Here is a 26,086-nt window from a genome sequence, read left to right as displayed (position 1 = left end):
TACAAGTCGTTAAGTTCATTATCAGGAACCAGCCTGTATATCACTTTTAGTTAAATTCGCAAAAAAAAAAACATTTTCATACGTAATAAAAAATGAATTTATTAGTGTGACCCTTAAGAATAACATTCAAGTTAGTGTCAAGTGATTGACGGCACATGTGAAAACAAATAACATTAGGAATTGGTAAAGGTTGTCACACATGTGTTCAGCAATTATCTTTATTTTTTTAATAACTCGATAACCGCAAGAGTTAAGAGAGGGTGAAGTTTCTTAGAGAAATGAATTGTATTTGATGTAATAAATCTTCCCTTAAAGTTAACGGAATTCAATAAAAACAGGGTGTATTTATCTATTTAAGTATGTATATCGTCGCTTAGCACCCATAGTACAAGCTTTGCTTAGTTTGGGGCTAAGTTGATCTGTGTAAGGTGTCCCCCAATTTAAAATTATTTTTGATAAAATACGATGACTGTGGCAAACAAGTACGCCCCGTCTGATGATAAGCAGTCTATACACATAGCCAATGGACGCCTGCGACTCCGTAGGTGTTAAATTCGCATTGTCCGTATGCTTGTTTGCCACCGACGTAGTATAAAAAAAAAATTGTCGGAAAGATTTGAAAGGCATAAAGGCGGCTTGAATGTATGAGATATCGGTCCTACATCCGATATCGGATCGGATAATGTGAAAACGCACTAATGCTTCAAATTATGTTGTGCTACTAGAAATAATTATATTAGACTAATAACACGATCCATACTAATATTATAAATGGGAAAGTGTGTGTCTGTTTGTTTGTCCGTCTTTCACGGTCTAACGGAGTGACGAATTGACGTGATTTTTTAAGTGGAGATAGATGAAGGGATGGAGAGTGACATAGGCAACTTTTTGTATCTTTCTAACTCCCCACGTCCCTAAAATGGGGGGTGGAATTTTGTGTGGAGCAATTCTCAAGTTTCGATTTGAAAGCGAGCGAAGCCGCGGGAAAAAGCTAGTAATTATGTATATTCTACCAGTCAGTGAGGGTATTAAAGAGAAACACTACGATATGATACTTCGTATCGCTGCCATATTTTGAAACTTTTGTTTGAATACGGCCAGATAGAACATCTTGTCATAAAGCACAGTATAATAAAGAGTACTATCGTACAGTATGGCCACTCCCGCTCCCCGCTGAAAGTGCCACCCACCCCCTCTCGGTTAGCTCACAGTTACCGCCTGTCAAAAACGCGAACAGTCGACCTGTCATATCTCACTCATACAAGCGTAGTACGCGTTCACCTACACGAGCTTAGACTGTGTGCTAGGAACGCGCCTCTTTCATATATTTGATCGCCAGTGTCCGAGATGTGTCATGAGTATGACGTTATGCAAATATTTGCTTACTTTAGATGACCTACGCAGTACGCACTGACGTCAATACATATTTGCTTTTATCATTATAATATACGTTGATATTTGCTGACTATAAAATAGCCAAACTACAAAATTAAAATTTTGAAAAAAACCCCGGCTGCGAAATAGTGGACCGATTTTCATGAAACATGGCTAAGAACACTCCCGACGTCCCGACTAACTCAGCTTTCAGACAAAAAAAAACTACATCTGAATCGGTTCATCCGCTCGGGAGCTACGACGCCACAGACAGACACACACACAGACAGAGAGACAAACAGACAGACAGATAGACTCATAGACAGACAGACACGTCAAACTTATAACACCCCGTTCGTTTTTGCTAAATTTAAAATTAAATTCGCTGCTAACATGGCTTGGACTGGCTCTAGGAATGCGTATACTTTATTATGGAACTAGTTTTTGCCCGCGGCTTCACTCGCGTTAGAAAGAGACAAAAAGTAGCCTATGCCACTCTCCATCCCTTCAACTATCTCCACTTAAAAAATCACGTCAATTCGTCGCTCCGTTTTGCCGTTAAAGACGGACAAACAAACAGACACACACTTTCCCATTTATAATATTAGTATGGATAATTGATATTCAATGATCGTGGACGTAATCGTATTGCTCTAGTATTGATTATTGTGCGATTATTCACAGAATAATTATGATTAATAGTGTACGTTCCTGCATTCATAATATATTAAGTATATTACTTTGTTATACAAGGTAAGTAAAATACATTTTCTCAAACATGCAATGAAATATTGTCTTTACGTTCCTTAAAATGGGCTGGGAAGTATCGCTTTTTGGGCGCAACAACTCGAGAGGACTGTAAAGGGATTTCATATTATTTTTCAGGCCTAGGCCTGCAAAGTAACTTTTTTTATAAAATATTGTCCTTTAGAGCATTTTTTTTTATTTCATTGTATGTTTGAGAAAAGCACTATACATGCCTCGGCGTGAAAACGAATTCCCGGCCTCGTATCCCTATCCGGCCTCGCTAGCACGCTCGCTCGGCCGTATATACCCACTTGGCCGGACACCCTCATTTTCCCGGCCTCTGATGTAATGTACTATTGCACCCGAGTGTAACACAAAACTTTTCTCCTCACTATAGTGAGGAAACTACAACGCAAAAAATGCGTTTATCACTGCTTCCAGTAGTTCCACAGGTGGTAAATCATCTTTATTACTTTTACCTACTTTTATAAATTTTAAAGCAGTTAATTTGATTTTATTCAAGGTCAAATTACTTTACTCACTAGTGGATAAAATGCGTTTTTACTCACTGGTATTAAAGGACAAAACACGTGTTTCCGAGCTAGTGAGGGGAAAATAACTATTAATTATTCTTTACAGGTTGATCGAGGACTGGCCTAATACATATGCTTACACAAAAGCATTAGCGGAAGAAGCAGTCAGGACTATGTCAGGGGACCTTCCTATATGCATCGTCAGACCAGCTATAGGTGAGCACAGACAGATCAGACATACAGACGCAGAGACAGATAGACACCAACTACCTGAGACTATTAGGGTCATGACTGGAGACCGGCTCGTTTGCATCGGTAGACCTGCTATAGGTGAGATACAGACACGAACAGACAGACAGACGGACAGATATCTAAGTGTTAGCAGAGGAAGCAGACAGGACCATGTCAGGGGAGCTGCCTGTATGCATCGTCAGACCAGCTATAGGTGAGCACAGACAGACAGACATACAGACGCACAGACAGATAGACACCAACTACCTGAGACTATTAGTCCGTTTTCACATTATCCGATCCGATATCGGATGTCGGAAGGATTTCAATAGACAAAATCCAAGATGGCGCCTGTAATGTATGGGATATCGGTCCCACATCCGATATCGGATTGGATAATGTGAAAACGCAGGGTCATGACGAGACCTGCTCGTTTGCATCGTCAGAGCTGCTATAGGTAAGATATAGATACGGACAGACAGACAGACGGACAGATATCTAAGCGATAGCCGAGGAAGCAGTAAGGACCATGTCAGGGGAGCTGACTGTATGCATCGTCAGACCTGCTATAGGTGAGCATAGACAGACAGACATACAGACGCACAGACAGATAGACACCAACTACCTGAGACTATTGGGGTCATGACTGGAGACCGGCTCGTTTGCATCGTCAGACCTGCTATAGGTGAGATATAGATACGGACAGACAGACAGACGGACAGATATCTAAGCGTTAGCAGAGGAAGCAGACAGGACCATGTCAGGGGAGCTGCCTGTATGCATCGTCAGACCAGCTATAGGTGAGCACAGACAGACAGACATACAGACGCACAGACAGATAGACACCAACTACCTGAGACTATTAGTCCGTTTTCACATTATCCGATCCGATATCGGATGTCGGAAGGATTTCAATAGACAAAATCCAAGATGGCGCCTGTAATGTATGGGATATCGGTCCCACATCCGATATCGGATTGGATAATGTGAAAACGCAGGGTCATGACGAGACCTGCTCGTTTGCATCGTCAGAGCTGCTATAGGTGAGATATAGATACGAACAGACAGACAGACGGACAGATATCTAAGCGATAGCCGAGGAAGCAGTAAGGACCATGTCAGGGGAGCTGACTGTATGCATCGTCAGACCTGCTATAGGTGAGCATAGACAGACAGACATACAGACGCACAGACAGATAGACACCAACTACCTGAGACTATTAGGGTCATGACTGGAGACCTGCTCGTTTGCACCGGTAGACCTTGCTGTAGGTGAGATACAGACACGGACAGACAGACAGACAGACGGACAGATGCCTAAGCGTTAGCCGAGGAAGCAGTAAGGACCATGTCAGGGGAGCTGCCTGTATGCATCGTCAGACCTGCTACAGGTGAGCACAGACAGACAGACATACAGACGCACAGACAGATAGACACCAACTACCTGAGACTATTAGGGTCATGACTGGAGACCGGCTCGTTTGCATCGTCAGACCTGCTACAGGTGAGCACAGACAGACAGACATACAGACGCACAGACAGATGGATAGACACCAACTACCTGAGACTATTAGGGTCATGACTAGAGACCTGCTCGTTTGCATCGTCAGACCTGCTATAGGTAGGCTAGAACCAGACAGACAGACAGACACCAATTATCTGAGACTATTAGGATCATGACTGGAAATCTACCCGTCTGCATCGTTAGATCCGCCATAGGTGAGCTACAGACTGACAGACGGAGAGACTGACACATACCAAAGCGTTAGTCTAGGAATCAGTCAGGACCTGCCTGTATGCATCGTCAGATCTGCTATAGGTGAGCACAGACAGACAGACGGACAGACACCAATTGTCTGAGAGTTTTAGGATCATGACTGTAGACCTGCCAGTCGGCATCGTCAGACCCGGCACGGGTGAACTACAGACTGACAGACGGAGAGACAGACAGACAGACAGACAGAGAGACAGACAGACTGACACATACCAAAGCGTTAGTCTAGGAAGCAGTAAGGACCATGTCAGGGGACCTGCCTGTATGCATCGTCAGACCTGCTATAGGTGACAGACTGACACATACCAAAGCGTTAGCCGAGGGAGGCGGGCGCGTGGCGCCTCTCGGCTACTTGTTACCTCGAGGCAACTGCTAGCGGGTAGGTACTTAACGCGCGACCGCGAGCGAGTGACGTAGGCCTGAGACCGTTTTTAACCCCCGATGCAAAAACGACGAGGTGTTATAAGTTTGACGTGTCTGTCTGTGTGTGTGTCTGGCTGTCTGTCTGTTTGTCTGTCTGTGTGTGTGTCTGTCTGTGGCATTGTAGCTCCCGAACGGCTGAACCGATTTCGATTTAGTTGTTTGAAAGCTGAGTTAGTCGGGAGTGTTTTAGCCATGTTTTATGAAAATCGGTCCACTATGTCGCGGTCGGGGGTTTTTTCAAAATTTTAATTTTGTGGTTAGTATAGTAATCGTCACTACTTTTAAAAAATCTCGTATCCCACGCTGTTCCTCAAAGTTAAAACGCAGTAAGTCTATATGCATTCCATACATACTTACTACAATTTTCTTTTCATTGACAGATGAAGATACAAGTTTTTTTTAAAGTAGTGACGTAATGTAAATATAATATAACCTTCCGTTGAAGACATATTTTTTTATGTTTCAGTCATAGCATCGAACCTGGAACCCAGTCCTGGTTGGGTCGACATCAGCAGTGTCTACGGACCTAGTGGGGTAAGCATCATTTTGTATTGTTATTGACGACCGGTCTGGCGCAGTCGGTAGTGACCCTGCCTGCTAAGCGACGGTTTTGGATTCGAATCCTGGTATTTATTTGCGTAATGAACACAGACAATAATTATGTTCCTGCATCATGGGTGTTTGATATGTGTGTTTTACTTAAGTATTTGTATAATTATTTTATATATTTTACATCAACAGTTTCCGCACTAAAAAAGTACAAATCGCGGACCTAATGCCTCACGACATTCTCTACTAGACAAACTTAGGGCAAAACAGAAATTCGCGAATGTGGGTGCAGTGAGAAATAGTTATTTGTTATACAAGGGGGCAAAGTTGTATTTTAACACCGAGTGTGGAATCGAAAAACGAGCAAGTAAAAGGATTCTATAGTTGAACCACGAGCGAAGCGAGTGGTTCGAGAATAAAATCCTAAACTTGCGAGTTTTTTAACACACGAGAAGTAAAATACATTTGCACCCGAGTGTAACACAAAACTTTTCCCCTCACTATAGCGAGGAAACTACAACGCAAAAAATGTGTTTATCACTGCTTCCAATAGTTCCACAGGTGGTAAATCATCTTTTTTACTAGATTCACCTACTTTTATCAATTTTAAAGCAGTTAATTTGACTTTATTCAAGGTCAAATTACTTTACCCACTAGTGGATAAAATGCGTTTTTACCCGCTGGTATTAAAGGACAAAACACGTGTTTCAAAAATAATTTAGAGAGCATGACAACTGTAGACTATTTAGTGCGGGGCGGAAACGGAGAATTAGTATGAATATATAGTCCCTGCCGGCAGAAAGCATGAAACTAGGCACGTATATAGCTTATAGGTTTCCTAGATAGGAAAAAGATTGATGCTTTTGAGATGTGGTGCTGGAGACGGATGCTCAGGATCCCATGGACTGCTTTTAGAACAAACGAGTCAATTCTGCGAGAACTGAATATCACCAAGCGGCTCTCAACTTGTCAGGAGAGAATACTCAGGTTCTTCGGGCATATCATGCGTTCTAAACTGGACACTTTCGAAAGGAACATTATGCTCGGCAAAGTCGAAGGCCGACGCTTCAGGGGTGGAATACCGCTGTGGGCTGAGACCGTGAAGAAAGCTTGTGGTTCCATGCAGATGGCAGTCCATATGGCCCTAGACCGCGTCAAGTGGAGAGAAATCACTGTTGGTCACGATCCTCAGCCATGAGGGAACGACTGTATATTGTATTGTCTGTATATGTATATTGGTGTATTAATGTAATTGTATATGTATATACATATTTGTTACCATTTGTGTATACAAAATTTGCATTTCATTCTTTTAGTGTTTGTACATTTTTAAATTAGTTACTCATCGTTAATCGCTTCTACTCATTTCCTCAAAGGTTGACTGGAAGAGATCCCATTAAGGGATAAGTCCGCCTACATTGTATATTACTGACTCTGTGTCTCTTTTGTTTCCTTTATGTACAATAAAGCTTATACATACATACATACATACTGAAAAGATAAGCTTATAGGTTTATAAGAAAATAATTATAGAAGTAGAAACACTCCGAGGTGTCAATGTTTCCCCTCTTTCCTCTCATTTACTCTCTCTCAGGGATACAAAAGTGGGGGGAAAGAGGGAAAACATTGACACCTCGGCGTGTTTCTACTTCTATTTTTTCTTATAACCCTATAACCTATATACATGCCAAGTTTCATGCTTTCTACCAGACGGGACTATAGAAGTATAGATCTGGTTAAGAACTCGTACTAGAGCATTTTTTTTTTTGCCACTTTTATGAAGTGTGATATTTTTGAAAAAAAATATGCTATTTCTACTCAGAATTACTAGCCTTTTCAATCCTAGTAGTTAAAAAAATTGTCCCATACGATTTTTCTCATTTTGTTACCATTTTCCGTACATGTTGTATGGGGTAACAAAAGAGGAAAGTAAAAAAAATGTATGGAAATCCTGGGACACTTTTTGCCTCCCAGTGAGATTGAAAGTACTCGTGATTCTGAGTACAATTGATCTAAAATTCCCTAAAACAATAAAAAAAAATATTGGCAAAAAAAAAAGAAATGCTCACTAATTATTTCATTTATTCATGTATTTAAATAAATTTCAGCTCTTCCTCGGCTGCGGTCTCGGCGTCATACACACTATAATGGCAAACGACGACACACACATCGATCTGATTCCAGTTGACTACGTTAATAATGCTACAATTGCTGCCGCCTGGGCCACCGGGGTCCGCCGTAAGAACGGGCACCAAGATATTAAGATTTATACCGTGTCACCGGCCAGAAACCCGAAGAAATGGCGTAAGTTTTCACAAAAACTTCATTTACTTTTTATTAAGCAGAAACGTCTGCTAACGATTCTAAACATTTTTAATGGTGCGGGTTCAAGTCCCGCCGGAAGCGTAAATTTTTCCATTTTTTCCTTTAATATAAAAAAACTTCATTTGTCATAGACCGAGTGCACTGGGGTAGTTTCGAAGCACAGAAATGGCCCATTTTTAGGGTTCCGTAATCAACTAGGAACCCTTATAGTTTCGCCATGTCTGTCTGTCCGTCCGTCCGTCCGTCCGTCCGTCCATCCGTCCGTCCGTCCGTCCGCGGATAATCTCAGTAACCGTTAGCACTAGAAAGCTGAAATTTGGTACCAATATGTAAATCAATCACGCCAACAAAGTGCAAAAATAAAAAATTGAAAAAAATGTTTTATTAGGGTACCTCCCCTACATGTAAAGTGGGGGCTGATATTTTTTTTCATTCCAACCCCAACGTGTGATATATTGTTGGATAGGTATTTAAAAATGAATAAGGGTTTACTAAGATCGTTTTTTGATAATATTAATATTTTTGGAAATAATCGCTCCTAAAGGAAAAAAAGTGCGTCCCCCCCCTCTAACTTTTGAACCATATGTTTAAAAAATATGAAAAAAAATTACAAAAGTAGAACTTTATAAGGACTTTCTAGGAAAATTGTTTTGAACTTGATAGGTTCAGTAGTTTTTGAGAAAAATACGGAAAACTACGGAACCCTACACTGAGCGTGGCCCGACACGCTCTTGGCCGGTTTTTTTAAAGTTGTCCACCCCACTTTTTTTGTAACATGGGTATTTTTTACGCTGTTCATACTCAGAATAGAGAGCTCTTTCGATCCTGATAGGAGAAAAGAAATGTCCCAAGATTTCCATACATTTTTTCGAACCTTCCATTCCGTTACCGCCATACAAAATGTATGAAAAAATGGTAACGGAATGGGAAAAAAACCTTGGGACACTTTTTTCTCCTATTAGGATTGAAGCAGCTGGCGATTCTAAGTGGAAAACACATAAAAATTTCCAAATCCAAAAAAAAGTGGGGTGGACAACTTCGAAAAAAATGGCCCAAATGCTCGGGTAATTTCGAAAGGGGAATCTTGATATGATGGAAATAATGGTGATTTCTATGTGACTTTCGAAATTACCCCAATGCAGGAACGAGCCATGGGAGTAGACAGGATGATATCAAAGATTCATAATAAGTCGCTGAGGAGAGACAGGTTAAGAATTTCACCACCCCCTTTCTTCCCGTGGGTGTCGTAGAAGGCGGCTGTGGGATATGGGTTAAATTGTGGCGTAGGCGAGAGGCTGGCAACCTGTCACTGCAATGTCACAGTTTCTTTTTCTTTCAACCCCTTATTTGCCAAGAGTAACACTGAAACTTAAGTAGTTTCATGTGCTCTGCCTACCTCTTTATGGGATACAGACGTCATTGTATGATTGTATGTATGTATGTCATACACACTATAATGGCAATGGCAAACGACGACACTCATATCGATCTGATCCCAGTAGGCCTATCACATGATGGCCGCGGGAGTATGTCGCCGCGAGATAGATGACACGTCTTTGTCTAATTGTATTAATGACATAAGGACAGGTAGTCTATCTCGCGGCGACATACTCCCGCGGCCATCATGTGCTAGGCCTGCAGTTGACTACGTCAATAATTTCGTAATACGAAATTCATAACCATAATTGAGCGAAAATGTCAATGATTATAATCACTATTAAGTTTGCGTACATTAAAAAATTAAAATTTTGTAAAAACCCCCGACCGCGGCATTAGACTGATTTTGATGAAACATGGCTAAGAACACTCCCGACTAACTCAGCTTTCAGACAAAAAAAACTAAATCTAAATCGGTTCATCCGTTCGGGAGCTACGATGCCACAGACAGACACACACACAGACAAACAAACAGATAGACGGACAGACACCCCGTCGTTTTTGCGTCGGGGGTTAAAAATGTTCACTTACAGGGGGACACATTCGAAATATCCTTCTCGAAAGCGGACTTTTCCTCGTATTTATCATTTTTCCCCTCACTAGCTCGGAAACACGTGTTTTGTCCTTTAATACCAGCGGGTAAAAACGCATTTTATCCACTAGTGGGTAAAGTAATTTGACCTTGACTAAAGTCAAATTTAACTGCTTTAAAATTGATAAAAGTAGGTGAATCCAGTAATAAAGATGATTTACCACCTGTGGAACTACTGGAAGCAGTGATAAACGCGTTTTTTGCGTTGTACTTTCCTCGCTATAGTGAGGGGCAAAGTTTTGTGTTACACTCGGGTGCAAATGTATTTTACTTCTCGTGTGTTAAAAATAAAAAAAACTCGCAAGTTCAGGATTCTATTCTCGAACCACTCGCTTCGCTCGTGGTTCCACTATAGAATCCTTTCACTTTTTTTATGGGATAGGAGGCAAACGAGCAGGCAGGTCGCCTGATGGTAAGCGATCACCACCGCCCATGGACACCCGAAACACCAAAGGTGTTGGAGGTGCGTTGCCAGCCTTTAAGATGGGTGTACGCTCTTTTCTTGAAGATTTGAAGGTCGTATCGGTCCGGAAATACCGCAGGCGACAGTTCATTCCACTTGCTCGTTTTTCAATTCCACACTCGACGTTAAAATATAACTTTGCACCCTTGTATAACAATAGTACAAGGGGGCAAAGTTGTATTTTAACGCCGAGTGTGGAATTGAAAAACGAGCAAGTGAAAGGATTCTATAGTTGAACCACGAGCGAAGCGAGTGGTTCGAGAATAGAATCCTAAACTTGCGAGTTTTTTAACACACGAGAAGTAAAATACATTTGCACCCGAGTGTAATACAAAACTTTTCCCCTCACTATAGCGAGGAAACTACAACGCAAAAAATGTGTTTATCGCTGCTTCCAGTAGTTCCACAGGTGGTAAATCATCTTTATTACTAGATTCACCTACTTTTATCAATTTTAAAGCAGTTAATTTGCCTTTATTCAAGGTCAAATTACTTTTCCCACTAGTGGATAAAATGCGTTTTTATCCGCTGGTATTAAAGGACAAAACACGTCTTTCCGAGCTAGTGAGGGGAAAATAACTATTACCTATTTCAGGAGACATCTTCGAAATATCCTACTCTAAAGCGGTGTACTGCGGCACGCCGAAAGCAATCTGGTACAACTTCGATATCCACACGAGGATCAGATGGGTGTTCATACTTTTGACCTGGCTACTGCATTATATACCTGGATATTTGGCTGATGGTGCGCTTATGTTACTGGGGAAGAAGCCAAAGTAAGTACGAATGTAATTTACATAATAACACTTCTCCTCGCTTCGCTCGATGTCGCACCTGTTAATAAAAGAGAGAGCGGGCGAGTTCATGGCTCGGTGATGGACTATAACTCGCTCGCGCTATCCTCGCGTCTCTTTTATTTATTTACACGGGAGCGACTATATGTGAGTGAGCACGGGAAAACGTCCCACTTTGTCGGTTGCTGTACAGGCGCTTTGTCAGTTTATTCATATAAAGATACAAGTAAATCTCGCCTTAATGGTAACTGACACAGTGGCACGTTTTACTAAACACACTCACATATTTATTTCTTTTCTTTCGCCGATAGGTCAACCTCGGTTAACCTCGGGTTAACCCTCCATTTGTGGTGGTGCAAGTGACCCTTATCAACGTGGATAAGACATCTGAGCCATTTTTTTTTCAAACTTGTCATCCCCACTTTTTTTTTGGATTTGAAAATTTTTATGTGCTTTCCACTCAGAATCGCGAGCTCTTTCAATCCTAATAGGAGAAAAAAGTGTCCCAAGGTTTTTTTTCCATTCCGTTACCATTTTTTCATACATTTTGTATGGCGGTAACGGAATGGAATGTCTGAAAAATGTATGGAAATCTTGGGACATTTTTTTTCTCCTATCAGGATCGAAAGACCTCGCGATTCTGAGTATGAATCGCGTAAACTAACCTAACCACAAAATTAAAATTTTGAAAAAACCCCCGACTGCGACATAGTAGACCGATTTTCATGAAACATGGCTAAGAACACTCCCGACTAACTCAGCTTTCAGACAAAAAAGACTAAATCTAAGTCGGTTCATCCGTTCGGGAGCTACGATGCCACAGACAGACACACACACAGACAGACAAACAGACAGACAGACAGACAGACAGACAGACAGACAGACAGACAGACACGTCAAACTTATAACACCCCTTCGTTTTTGCGTCGGGGGTTAAAAATACCAATGTTACAAAAAAGTGGGGTGAACAGCTTTGGAAAAAATGGCCCATCTGTCACTCTCACACTTACATACTCGCTGAAACATAATGCATGCTTTATCCACGTAGAAAAGTGATAAAATCGCAAGCATCATAGACCATGGGCCTGTTTCTCGAAAGGTATAGTCAACCAATTGGAACCCTAGGCCACTGTAGAACTATGTCACAGTGACGTTATTAATCAGATTGTAAGAAATCTCTTACTGCTTGTCATTTTGATATGGTTGTAGAGTGGCCTAGGATTCCAATTGGTTGACTGTACAAGCCTTGTATGACAAGTGCACTAACTGTCAAATCGTATGGGTTGTCATGGAAACACACTTGTAATACAAGGCTTGTACCTTTCGAGAAACGGGCCCGTTCATCCCGCCACCTCTTTCCGGGCCGACCCTTCGGGTGTTTGCATAAAATAAACAGCTTAAATTGTTTATTTTCAGAGCAATGAAGATCTACAGAACGACGTACAACCTGTCTTCGGTGCTCGCTTACTTCACATGCCACGAATTCTTCTTTAAGGACGACAATTTGGTGCAGTTACAGGATAGTTTATCCAAAACGGGTAAGTTTAAGTAATTTTAATAACAAAACTACTCTAACATGTATAACCACAAAATTAAAATTTTGAAAAAAACCCCGACCGCGACATAAATAGTAGACCGATTTTCATGAAACATGGCTAAGAACACTTCCGACTAACTCAGCTTTCAGTCAAAAAAAAACTAAACTACCCACAACAAATGCCTTAATTATTGCTGCTATTGACCCTCTCTATTATTATGCCAATTTAAAGTAAAAAGCGAATCAGAATCCATTACATCCAACCGTAGTACCTATATCACCGTTGTTCGCTAAATTTTATTGTGTAGGAAGTTCTATAGACCTCTCCTGCGTTGATGTGATTATCAAATGTGATACCTGAGTATCAAATGTGAGGCCTTAACTTGATTCCATTTCTTTCCTCAGATAAAGAAATTTACAACTTTGACGTGGAAAAGATGAACTGGACGGAACAGCTGGTGATGTGGGCCATCGGGCTAAGGAAATACATCATCAAAGATGGCCTCCGAGACACTAACTATGCTGTGAAGAAACAAAAGGTAAATACAGAAGATATGTATCGTCCCGGAGTCTCTCTATACAGAAGATATGTATCGTCCTGTAAGTGGGACATTTTTTTCAAAGTTGTCCACCCCACTTTTTTGTAACATGGGTGATTTACGTGATTCATACTCAGAATCGAGAATTCTTTCGATCCTGATAGGAGAAAAAAAATGTCCCAAGTTCTCCATACATTTTCTCGAACCTTCCATTCCGTTACCGCCATACAAAATATATGAAAAAATGGTAGCGGAATGGGAAAAAACCTTGGGACACGTTTTTTCTACTATCAGAATTGAAAGAGCTCACGATTCTGAGTGGAAATCACATAAAAATTTCCAAATCCAAAAAAGTGGGGTGGACAACTTTGATAAACATGGCCCAAGTTCACATTTTTGACACATGACAGCGTCCACAAAACGTAAACTGGCGCGACCTAATGAAATTTTAAATGAAATACTGTAATAATAATTATTTTAAGAAATCAAGTACTTAAAAACAATATATCGCTTATGTTTAAATCTGATACAGGGGTGTCTGGCCCCTGGTCTTTAAAGATTGCAATAATTAAAATTTTGAAAAACCCCCGACCGCGACATAGTGGTCCGATTTTCATGAAACATGGCTAAGAACACTCCCGACTGACTCAGCTTTCAGACAAAAAAAACTGAATCTAAATCGGTTCATCCGTTCCGGAGCTACGATGCCACAGACAGACAGACAAACATACATTCAGACAGACAGACAGACAGACAGACAGACAGACAGACAGACGGACGGACGGACGGACGGACGGACAGACAGACAGACAGACACGTCAAACTTATAACACCCCTCCGTTTTTGCGTCGGGGGTTAAAAACGTCTGCAATCGATGGCATTAGGCTTAGAATAAATTTAAAAGTGGAAAAATGTCTGCCTTGGTTGAGACTTGAACTCACGGCCTCTGGATCATTTCCAGATCAGTAACGAAAAAATGAAAAAGCATTGTTTGGCTCTGTAACCATGGCAACGCATTGTTATAACATTACTGCGCGCATGCGCGGGAAGCCGGCGGTGGATGACGTTGGGCAGCTGGCTCGAGCGCTGACAGTGCAAACCTTTGCGTCAAAATACACGAAACAATGTGAATTTCACGAAAGTTATTGTAGAAAACTATTAAAAACTAAGTCGTAGAAAAAGTATTGTATGCAACGGTGTTTAACTGAGTCAAAAAATACTCGTGGCATTCGGCTTCGCCTCAAATTGTTACCCACGCCACTCGCCTTTTTTGCCCTCCTTTAAACGCCGGTTGCATAATACATAGTACATTGTGCAACAAGGGGAGGAAATGGAATATTACTAACGAGAGTAAATTAAATCGCGACGGCTTGCCGGAGCGATTTAAAGACTCGAGTTTGTAATATTCATACTCCCCGAGTTACACACAATTTTTTCATCACACTTGCAGAATAAAATATGTAAAAAGTTAAATACGGTACTAGAAATTTCATAACTCCCTTGGGAGAACGATTTTTCTATAACTCTCGCTCCGCCTGCGTGCAAAATCACATTTAGTGTGCGAGTGTGATGAAAAATACTATATTTTTATGTCAGTTCTTTATTTGTAAATACTAACAATTAATTTGACGATCGGTCTGGCTCAGTCGGTAGTGACCCTGCCTGCTAAGCCGCGGTCCTGGGTTCGAATCCTGGTAAAGGCATTTATTTGTGTGATGAGCACAGATATTTGTTCCTGAGTCATGGATGTTTTCTATGTATATAAGTATGTATTTATCTATTTAAGTATGTATATCGTCGCTTAGCACCCATAGTACAAGCTTTGCTTAGTTTGGGGCTAAGTTGATCTGTGTAAGGTGTCCCCCAACATTTATTTATTTATTTATTTTATTTTCAGGTCCTGAGGGTGCTAAATTATCTAGTCGGCGCACTTTATTTATACGCTATTTATAAGCTATGTAGTTACGTTTTCCGGTTTGTATGGATGTTAGCTAATTTTTAATATTGTATTTAGTTTGTACATTTTTTTAATAATTATTAAAATTTATAGTTTCTAACAATTTCGTATTATTTCTTCCTTCTAAGATTTACAATATCCGATCCAATATCGGATGTACAGTAGCGGAAAAAAACTATCATATAAATGGGAAAGTGTGTGTCTGTTTGTATGTCCGTCTTTCGCGGCAAAACGGAGCGACGAATTGACGTCATCATCACCTGCGTGCGTAGCCGAATGGCATTTCTCCGACGCCAAACGAAAACGAAACGCCGCGCCAGTTTGTCCGGCTCTGTCGCGCCAATACGCACGAGCGATAGAGATAGATATCTACTAGCATTTCGTTTCGTGAGCGTTTCGTGAGCGTTAGTGCCATTCGGCTACGCACCCTGAAACGGCAATAGACTGTGTACGAACAATCCCTGCTAATAAATGGATCCTAACCTAACACTATGTTTGTGATTTCAAAATGACGGACTTATTTTTATCGAAAATATTTTTTCACCACACCAACTAGTAAAGGCTTACTTTGCTATTCGAAAACAGATAGCAAAATTGCGTTTTATTCACAAGAGTGCAAAGTAATTTCATACAAATTTTAACTTGATGTCTTAAGCTGGCTGGTAGAAATTACCTACAAATGATGATTTTGAATCATAAATATTGAATAGATTGATGGATTTGATTTAGTTTGAGGTTTTATAGTCAGTATTTTGTTCGTATTGGTGTGGTGAAAAATTTTGTGTTTCACTCGGTGGCAAAGTTTGTTTAACCTTCGTGCCTTGAAACCCTCGCAACGCTCAAGATTCCACTTTTTGAACCTCTCGCTACGCTCGCGGTTCAATATTGGAATCTTTCGCTTGCTCGGGTATCAATATTGGCACGTGCGGTTAAACAACAACTTTGCCCCCTTGTAAAACAAATAACTATTAATCTGACTAAAATAAAAATCGATGTAACAATTCACCTTCTTTTATTATCTTATAAATTAAGTAATTTTAATTACTTATAAAACATCAAACATATTTAAGATCTGATTTTCAAAGAAAAAAGTTATTCGCCGAAAAATGAGGCCACAAAATATTTAACTGTCCCACACCAAAAAAAGCATCAGACATTTGTAAAAAAATCCGCCTTTCCTTCATTTCATTTGTAAAGAACCATTTTTGTAATTTATTTACAATTCTTATTTTGCTAGTTACAGTATGTAATACCGCGTGTGGATTCCATACGGGCGAATAATGTATCCAGTTACAGTATCTGACCTAACGAATCGTTTAGTATAATTATTTTGTTAAAAAGTGTTATTAATTAAAATAATTATTTTTTTTAATCTGACTAAACGGCAATGTACGCCGTCCAACTTAATTTCACATGACATAAACGTCATGTCGTAATAACAATTAGGTAGGTACGCTAATTGATGTGGGCATAATACATTGCGTGCTGAATTATTATGTATGAAAAATCTCGTCTATTGAAAAAGAAAACATGTAGTTAGGCTCCTTGGGTCCGATACTAATCGTTATTAAGATATACGCCCGTATGGAATACACACGTTGTATATTTAACTAGTTTAATGCTTGTTTTTCACATATCAGGGGAACTAGCTTTTAAAACCGTAAATAATCAATTTTATTAGATTCTTATTTTATTTTATTGACATATTTCTAGACGGAAAGTTTTAAAAGGACCTGACGAAAGAGACTTTTAGATTTTGAAAACAAACAATGATTATTTTTTAAACGGAATCTTGAGCGACATTAATATGTATTTAGAAAAAAATATTTATGGAAAAGTCTCAATTTTACACAGAGTTATTACATATGATATCTACTCTGATGGTCTTAAAACTTGCTGGCATTAATAATTTGTTTTTAAGAGCAATTTATACATTCTGCTGAAGGAGGGCCAATGCTCTACATTGTCAAACCCTTTACCAAATCTTTCACTTAATCCTTTTTACAGTACAATCTGGTGCTTCACTTCATCAAACGCTTTACCAAAATTTTTTCACCTAGTCGCCACCGAACTAGTAGGACCTATTAGTTTCTTGTCCATTAGCATTAACATTTGATCCTTCAATTTGGAAGTCCTGGCGATGTTTTCAACAAGCCGCGCCGAGTGTATAGTTTCATCCGAAGGAGATTACCACAACCAACAGAAAGTATATACAGTATAAGCCAATGCTCCACCTAGTCAAACGCTTTACTAAAATCTCTTCACAAAGCCGCCACCGAACTGGTAGGACCTATTAGTTCATTGTCCATCAGCATTGATATTTGAGCCCTCAGTTTCTACACTTTGGAAGTCCTAAAGTATCTGCAGTAGAAGCGAATGCTCCACCTTGTCGCACGCTTTACCAAAATCTGTTTACCTAGTCGCCACACTCCCCACCGAAGCTAAAATTTGCTTGTCCATTAAAAGTGAGTTGCATAGTTTTATCCGAAGGAGATTTATACGACCTACAGAAGTATAAGCCAATGCTCCACCTTGTCAAACGCTTTACCAAAATCTTTTTACCTAGTCGCCACCGAACTGGTAGCAGCTAAAACTTTCTTGTCCATCAAGGCCGACATCTGGGCCCTCAATTTAGACATTTTGGAAGTCCTTGCCATGTTTTCAACAAGTTGACCAGTAGGTTTAATAGGCTTATCTTTCTTAGTTTCAATGTTTTCCGACTTGTCGTCTCGTCTTGTCTCGTCTCGTTCGATGCGGGCGGAGGCGGGTTTGCCCTTGGCGGGGGTTTCGGGGAAGGGGGGGAGACCGAACTCTTCTGGTTTGAAGTCGCGGAGAGATCTGTGGAATAGGTTGTAATTTAAGGATTTTAAGGAATATGTAGACGGCCAACCAAATCTTGACACTAAATCATTATTTAACGTCAAGATCTACATTATTCTTAAAACTAACCACAAAATTAAAATTTTGAAAAACCCCCGACCGCGACCGCGACTTAGTACGGCTGCTTATCCCGATACCGTCTAAATTTGAGTTTCGGCCTCGAAACCGCTGTCTTCTGTCAGTGCCAAAATCTCGAACAGTGTCGAGAAGGAACTCTCCTTTTGTTCGAGCATTACACAGCTTGAATTCACTCCTCGCATCAGCGTGTAATGTGATGTGTTTGCTAGTAGATGGATGGTTGTACGTGATGAATGTCTGAGGTTCAGCGAGATGATGGATGTTCGTCCTTCTGCTGTGCCATATTAGTGTTTTTTGTATGTTAACTTTTTCCCGTTATGTATATATAGGGATCTTATATGTATTTTCACAGTGCTTTGGTTTATCTGTCATGCTGTGTTAATTATTATGAATAAAAAATAAAATAAAAATAAATAGTGAACCGATTTTCATGAAACATGGCTAAGAACAATCCCGACTAACTCAGCTTTCAAACAAAAAAAAACTAAATCGAAATCGGTTCATCCGTTCGGGAGCTACGATGCCACAGACAGACACGTCAAACTTATAACACCCCGTCGTTTTTGCGTCGGGGGTTAAAAATAGCGCGGAATTAAAATTTTCTAAGCGAATTAGAAGAGGGTGTTTCCTAGGAGACACCTTTGTCTGTATATTTTCAATCAATTTTTAAGTGTTATAGCTCGTCAATGATTCCACCAGCGTCAATAAAAAAGACAATTGGCCGACGAGCCCTACATTTTTCAAATTTGCCGCATTTAGTTGACCGCCAATACCAAAATGTTTGAAAATTGGTCGACTTAATTTACTTTGATGTGATTTTCCCCGTGTTAGTGTGGTGATCAAAATTGTTGAATTAAACTTTGTGTCTTGAAACTCTCGCAACGATCAAGATTTCACATTTGGAACCACTCGCTACGCTAGAAAACTAAATGCCATACTAAATGCCAAGGGCCCCTAGGTGTCATAATCCGACAGGAGACGCCTATGTCACGCTACGAAATATCATAGAGGAAATATCTGGGCGACCGATAACCTTAATTTCTGGCCGGGATTCCAAACCCTGACACCTACAATCTATCTGCGTACATTAGACCGACCTCGTACGACTGAGCTAAGCGGAATCGATGCGCGCACGGCGAAATTAACGACCATATTTTACGTTTACTAACGCGAAAGAAAAACTCATGAAAACTCCAAAATTCGCGTTTTCCGGGGGGTTTCCGGGGGCTACGCTAGATCGATTTTTCACCCCCGAAAACCCCCACATAACAAATTTCAGCGAAATCGTTAGAGCGGTTTCCGAGATCGTCGGTATATATCTTATACTTTTAAACGAGCAATTCTTGTATATTTATTTATTTATTTATTTATTTATTTATTTATATATATATTTATTTACACTGACGATCTCGGAAACCGCTCTAACGATTTCGCAGAAATTTGTTATGTGGGGGTTTTTGGGGGTGAAAAATCGGTCTAACTTATCCTTAGGTCCCGGAAAACGCGAATTTTCGAGTTTTCATGCGTTTTTCTTCGCGCACCATCTCGTGTACAGTAGTTGTACTGTTAAGACAGAATTCTTTCGGTCGATGTAAGTACTATTTATTGCAAACACTAGATGGCGACACAGGTCAAGGCTAAAACGAATAGAAAAATACACTATTTGAGTTTTTGTGGCGAAATGCGCGCCATCTCGTGTGGAGTAGTTGTGTTGTTAAGGCTGAGAATTCTTTCGCTCGATGTAGGTACTATTCATTTTTGAACTAGATGGCGACACATGTCAAGGATACGAAACAGAACCGAGCGAAGCTCGGTTGCCCAGATATTAAATAAATAAATATACAAGAATTGCTCGTTTAAAAGTATAAGATAAGATAAGGGAAGAGTTCTAACTCCATACATTATCACCATTCATCATTCGCCTGCCCTTATCCCATTCATTTGGGACTTACTCCATACGATATAGAATAGTAATAAAGTGCCACGAAATGGCCTCACTTCAGTATATTGCTGGCGACTTCCAGCCAGTATAGGCAAACTTAAGTGACATCTAGCGACAATCACGCGTCAACAAGCGTGAATTATCAGTACCACTACTCGATACTAGGTGGCAACTGTGTCTCGTCTGCCAAAAATGTAATATTAGAACAGTTTACAACCTATATTACAAGCAGAAGGAATTGAAAACAGAATACTGATTAATACTATTGTAATATTAGCTAAAAATTGGTGAGCATTAGACTTTTCGTTCGTCGCGACATCTATTGACAAGTAGCAGTACTGATAATTTACGCTAGTTGACGCGTGATTATCGCTAGATGTCACTTAACTATGCCTATACAAATAACTCGCATTTACTGATGTATGGAGTTATGTAACTTTTCCCTTATACTTATTCGTCTATAGTATAGGAAACTAACCGTAGGACTACTGTCGCTTCGCGTGTCTTCTGCCGATCCAAGCGTCGGTCCGGAACCATTACTACCTGTAAATTTAGAATATGTTGGTTAAATATTTATTGGTGGGGGTATAAAAATCACTGCAATCTTAGCTTGGTCGGCTCAATTTGCACTCACCTGCATGCCCGCTGCTACAGCCGCTTTTACTCCGATTTCAGAATCTTCGAACACTATACACTGTGGGAAAATAAATCCGTTTTATTCTTGAGATTACCGTGGGCCTCAGTCAATCTGTGTAAGAATGTCCTATAATATTTATTTATTTATTATTATTTATTTATTATTCTAAATAAAATTCTTATCTTATTTCATGAAACATGGCTAAGAACACTCCCGACTAACTCAGCTTTCAAACAAAAAAAAAACTAAATCGAAATCGGTTCATCCGTTCGGGAGCTACGATGCCACAGACAGACACACACACACACACACAGAGACAGACAAAGAGACAGACAGACACGTCAAACTTATAACACCCCGTCGTTTTTGCGTCGGGGGTTAAAAATGGCGCGGAATTAAAATTAAGACGCCTTAAGACGCTACAGGACCGAAAGTGCTAAAATGGAAAGGAGCCCCCCTTTCAATTTGGGAATTTTACTTAAATATCCATACTAATATTATAAATGGGAAAGTGTGTTCGTTCGTGTGTGTTCGTGTTTGTTTGTCCGTCGTTCACGGCAAAACGGAGCGACGAATTAACGTGATTCTTTAAATGGAGATAGTTGACGGGATGGAGAGTGACATAGGCTACTTTTTGTCTCTTTCTAACGCGAGCGCAGCCGCGGGCAAAAGCTAGTACTAAATATTGTTATTAACTAGATTTATTAAAAAAAATTTGTCCAGAACAACTCGGCTAAAAGATATTGCGAAAAAATCTTTAAAATTGAGGTTCCGCTCTCGGCTGTTTCCTCCTTCAAAACTTAATCTATCGTAACCAAATTTGAGAATCTGAATAGGAATAAAATAATCTGTACCAGACAGTTTAGTTTTTTTGGCTAATTGTTACCAATTTCGCATAAGTACGAGTAGTGGTACCTTTCTTGCACCATAATCAAAAAGGCCGTTTTTGGATATTTTTGATGGGCTCTAGCGTTTTTTTAAAAATAAGAATATAAAAAAAAAAACCGGTCCGACACAGATAAAAAAATAGTAGTGTGCGTCGAAAAAATTATTGCTCTATCTTCAAAAACCAGGGAGGGAATAGTCAAGAGCGTTTGTATGGAGAATTGACCCCTCTTGTATCGTCTTAAAAGTTAGAGTTTTTGGTGCCTCTTCATTTTATGGATCAACTATTCTTACTCGAAGATTTTGCTATGCGTGGCCGTAAGACACGAAACAGACACGAAACACACACACGAGACACGAGACAGTCAAGAAAATCCGATTTCACCACACCAACTGGAAAAGGCTCTCTTTGCTATTCGAAAACAGATAGCAAAATTTCATTTTATCCACAAGAGTGCAAAGTAATTTCATACAAATTTCAACTTGATGTCTTAAGCTGGCTGGTAGAATCCGTACTAATATTATAAATGGGAAAGTGTGTGCGTCTGTTTGTTTGTCCGTCTTTCACTGCAAAACGAAGCAACGAATTGACGAGATTTTTTAAGTGGAGATAGTTGAAGGGATGGAGAGTGACACGGGCTACATTTTGTCTCTTTCTAACGCGAGCGAAGCCGCGGGCACAAGCTAGTTTACCTATAAATGATGATTTTGAATCATAAATATTGAATGAATTCATGGATTTGATTTAGTTTGATGTTTTATAGTCAGTATTTTGTTCAGGTTGGCGCGGTGAAAAATTGTGTTTCACTCGGTGGCAAAGTTTTTTTAACTTTTTGCCTTGAAACCCTCGCAACGCACAAAGATTCCACTGGATTCCCATATTGGAATATTTTGCTTGCTTTGGTATCAATATTGGCACGTGCGGTTAAACAACAACTTTGCCCCCTTGTAAAACAAATACATAACTATTTCTGGGCTGTCTACAACACGCCTTACCGCTACGCATAGCAACATCTTCAAGTAAGAATAGTTGATCCATAAAATGAAGAGGCACCAAAAACAACTCGCTGCGTTTGCGGTAATTTGAGGCGAAACCGAAAATTGTTATTGAGACGCCACGAGTATTTTTTGACTCAGTTAAACACCGTTGCATACAATACTTTTTCTGCGACCATGCACTTAGTTTTTAATAGTTTTCTTGAATAACTTTCGTGAAATTCACACTGTTTCCTGTATTTTGACGCAAAGGTTTGCACTGTCAGCTCAGCTGCCTAAAGTCTTTCCGCGCACACGCGCAGTATCGTTAAAACAATGCGTTGCCATGGTTACAGAGTCAAATAATGCGTTTTCAGTTTTTGCGATACTGCACGCATGCGCGGAAAGCCGGCGGATGTTGGCTTTGGGGAATAGACTTTTATGTAGGGTTTTAAAGATCTATTTATTTTTTATTTATTTATTTATTTGGATATGAAACAAACGGTCATACAAAAATGTTTATACAGTTTCTTTTCTTAAATTAGACCTATAGTTTCCATTTTTCTTTAACAAATATTTTTATTTTTTTCTATGCACGACCCTGTAAATGACGAATTACAGTTCGGGAGTAGAAAAAATTAGGTTTACCTGTGCTGGCTTGGGTTTGGTCGGGAAGCGGCTGGCAGCGACCAGGTAGATGTCAGGGTTCGGCTTGCCTCGGTCCACTTCGGGATCTGTAGCGCAGACCTGTGGAAATAAGGTAGTATCCATACTATACAAGATGCTCGCGAGGAACCCATATAACTTTAACGGCATATTCTTGGTCACATTTTAAGACTAAAATGTCATATAAACTTTTCTAGATTTCGTCTAGTTTCAGAGTTATTGCCAATTAAAAAAAAAACATTTCCGTATTGTTACTCAGTAGAAAAGGTCTTCTTAACGGCGCTGATGCGCAGTTGTGGAGCATAGTCTCACAGTAGTCATTGATAGATGTCAAAATGTGACAAGAAAAACTTCCAAAAAATTTGGTTTTTAGAAGAATAAATTAAGGAACTCATTTTAATTGCCAACTTTATGGATAAAAATTACTTTTTATGTGAAAATACGTCCAAAAAAATAAAATAAAAAAATTAAAAAAAAATTTTTTTCGCGAAAAATTTTAAAATTCATATTACATTTTTTCTTTCTTTTGGCCTCAGAAAAGCGTGGTTCAAGTTATGTGGGTTCCTCGCGAGCACATTGTATAAATAAGTATTATAAATGGGAAAGTGTTGGTGTCGGTTTGTCCGTTTTTAACCGACTTCAAAAAAGGAGGAGGTTCTCAATTCGACTGAATGTTTTTTTTTTTTTTTATTTTTTTTTTGTATGTATGTTACTCGATATCTCCGAGAATCGTGGACCGATTTTCAAAATTTTTTTTTTGATCGAACGGGTATAACCCCGAGATAGTCCCATTGGCACCAAGTCGGGGTCTGATGATGGGATCTTGGAGAAATCGAGGGAACTCTTCAAATGTTATAGGCACATGTAATGTTTTTAGTGTATTTTTCAAAGGTACACCAGTATTTACGCCTGATGGTAATAATTTTATGTGGCTGAGCTGATGATGGAAGGTCAACTCCTCAATGGTTAGGAGTTAAAGGATAATTCTTTCACTACTGTACATATATTCGGACTGATACATATAATATCACTAGGAACCACTAAAAATCAACAAATAAATTAACTTTTTAACAAAAAATAAAACCGCCTTCAAAAAAAGCGTGTTACAAAATACGGAGAAACTAAAAAGTCAAAAATAATAAACCTACGAATTCAGATTTCTTATCGGATTGCAATAATCTAAACATCCAAATTATAAACAAATCAATTATTTTTGGAGTCGGGGCCAGCCTGCGTATGGTTGGGTGGGGCAAACAGGAAATAGCAAGGCGACGAACAGGTCTGGTACCGACTACAAAAATAATTGATTTGTTTATAATTTGGATGTTTAGATTATTGCAATCCGATAAGAAATCTGAATTCGTAGGTTTATTATTTTTGACTTTTTAGTTTCTCCGTATTTTGTAACACGCTTTTTTTGAAAGCGGTTTTATTTTTTGTTAAAAAGTTATTCTCACTAAAACCTCACTTTGGACACTGGCGATCAAATATATGAAAGAGCCGCGTTCCTTGCACACAGTCTAAGCTTGTGTAGGTGAACGCGTACCATGCTTGTATGAGTGAGATATGACAGGTCGACTGTTCGCGTATTTGACAGGCGGTAACTGTGAGCTAACAGAGGGGGTGGGTGGCACTTTTAGCGGGGAGCGGGAGTGGCCATACTGTACGATAGTACTCTTTAATATATTATACTGTCGCAAAACGGAGCAACTAATTGACGTGATTTTTTAAGTGGAGATAGTTGAAGGGATGCATGGAGAGTGACATAATTGTGTTACTTTTCATCGATCATTGTAGAATACACAAATTTGATAACTAGTTCCGCAGTTATGAAAGCACTAAAGACGTATAACAATAACCACGCAGAAGATAAATTCAATACATCATGCCTTGATCTGCCTGGAAAAAAACTCCCAATTTTTATCGCTGAATCACTTACTCCTACAGCCAGGAAACTATTCTTTCTTGCACGAGGTCTTCGAAAAGACCATGGTTACCAGTACTGTTGGACTTCGATGGGCCGGGTGTTTGTCAAGTACGCTGAAGGTTCCCCTGCAATACTTCTGAAGTCTACACAACAAGTGGAAGCCTTGAAAGGATCACCTGCTGCGGAATCGCCTTTGACACTTCAGATGGACGGGCAGGGACATAGCAGGGGGCTGGCTAGTACAACGTCTCCCGGGGTAATGGAAGCTACAATAACTACGCCAGAAAATACCTTGTGACTACATATTACTTTTCGAGTTGACAGGTCAAATCTTTTGTTTTTGATTTATCTTGCTTTATATATTTTGTTTTCAAATAACACAAATGTATCTTATACACATTTCACATCCTCAATATTTACAAACATACATACACCTACTACACATACAAAAAAACAACATACGTGCACACAAATTCACAGAAAGCCATATTCGTTTATGTTCCGTACATCGCTCTGGAATAAGATTACCACATTGAATCATAATGTTATTCACATAATTCAATCAAAAGATCTAAATGTCTGAAATAGAAAGATTATCAAGTGATATTGACGAAACTGTCAGTATCGGTAATTCAATGGTGGTGAATATTCCAGAGCAATGCAGAAGTCTTTTAACGAATTCGAGGGATGTGTTGAAACTTTTTACATTAAACATACGCAGCATAAACCGAAATTTTGATGATTTTCAAGTGCTCCTAAGTAGGCTTCATATTGATTATGACGCAATCATACTGACAGAATGCTGGTTATCCAAAAATTCT

The 26,086-nt window shown here is 39.6% G+C and overlaps 2 protein-coding genes across 5 annotated transcripts in view; one reads left to right on the top strand and one right to left on the bottom strand.

Annotated features, from left to right (window-relative positions):
- Positions 1-15,375, top strand: part of LOC125240364 (fatty acyl-CoA reductase wat-like) — a 57,886-nt gene extending 42,511 nt beyond the window's left edge. Inside the window, exons 7-13 of the mRNA XM_048148270.1 lie at positions 2,761-2,870; positions 5,549-5,616; positions 7,740-7,935; positions 11,044-11,224; positions 12,659-12,780; positions 13,185-13,318; positions 15,216-15,375. Coding sequence (XP_048004227.1) covers positions 2,761-2,870; positions 5,549-5,616; positions 7,740-7,935; positions 11,044-11,224; positions 12,659-12,780; positions 13,185-13,318; positions 15,216-15,320 — 916 coding nt within the window. The 3' untranslated portion in view covers positions 15,321-15,375. The remainder of the gene's footprint in view (positions 1-2,760; positions 2,871-5,548; positions 5,617-7,739; positions 7,936-11,043; positions 11,225-12,658; positions 12,781-13,184; positions 13,319-15,215) is intronic.
- A 1,391-nt stretch (positions 15,376-16,766) lies between these two features.
- Positions 16,767-26,086, bottom strand: part of LOC125240264 (probable pseudouridine-5'-phosphatase) — a 37,081-nt gene continuing 27,761 nt past the window's right edge. For all 4 annotated transcript variants that reach the window (XM_048148118.1, XM_048148117.1, XM_048148119.1 and 1 more), the window contains 4 exons: positions 23,321-23,419; positions 20,810-20,869; positions 20,654-20,718; positions 16,767-18,113 (listed from right to left, as the gene is read on the bottom strand). In XM_048148118.1, the coding sequence (XP_048004075.1) occupies positions 17,834-18,113; positions 20,654-20,718; positions 20,810-20,869; positions 23,321-23,419 (504 nt within the window). In that variant the 3' untranslated portion in view covers positions 16,767-17,833. The remainder of the gene's footprint in view (positions 18,114-20,653; positions 20,719-20,809; positions 20,870-23,320; positions 23,420-26,086) is intronic.

This window comes from Leguminivora glycinivorella, chromosome 27 (assembly GCF_023078275.1).
Source record: "Leguminivora glycinivorella isolate SPB_JAAS2020 chromosome 27, LegGlyc_1.1, whole genome shotgun sequence".
NCBI classification, from domain to species: Eukaryota; Metazoa; Arthropoda; class Insecta; order Lepidoptera; family Tortricidae; genus Leguminivora; species Leguminivora glycinivorella.
This window is presented reverse-complemented; position numbering and strand designations above follow the sequence as displayed.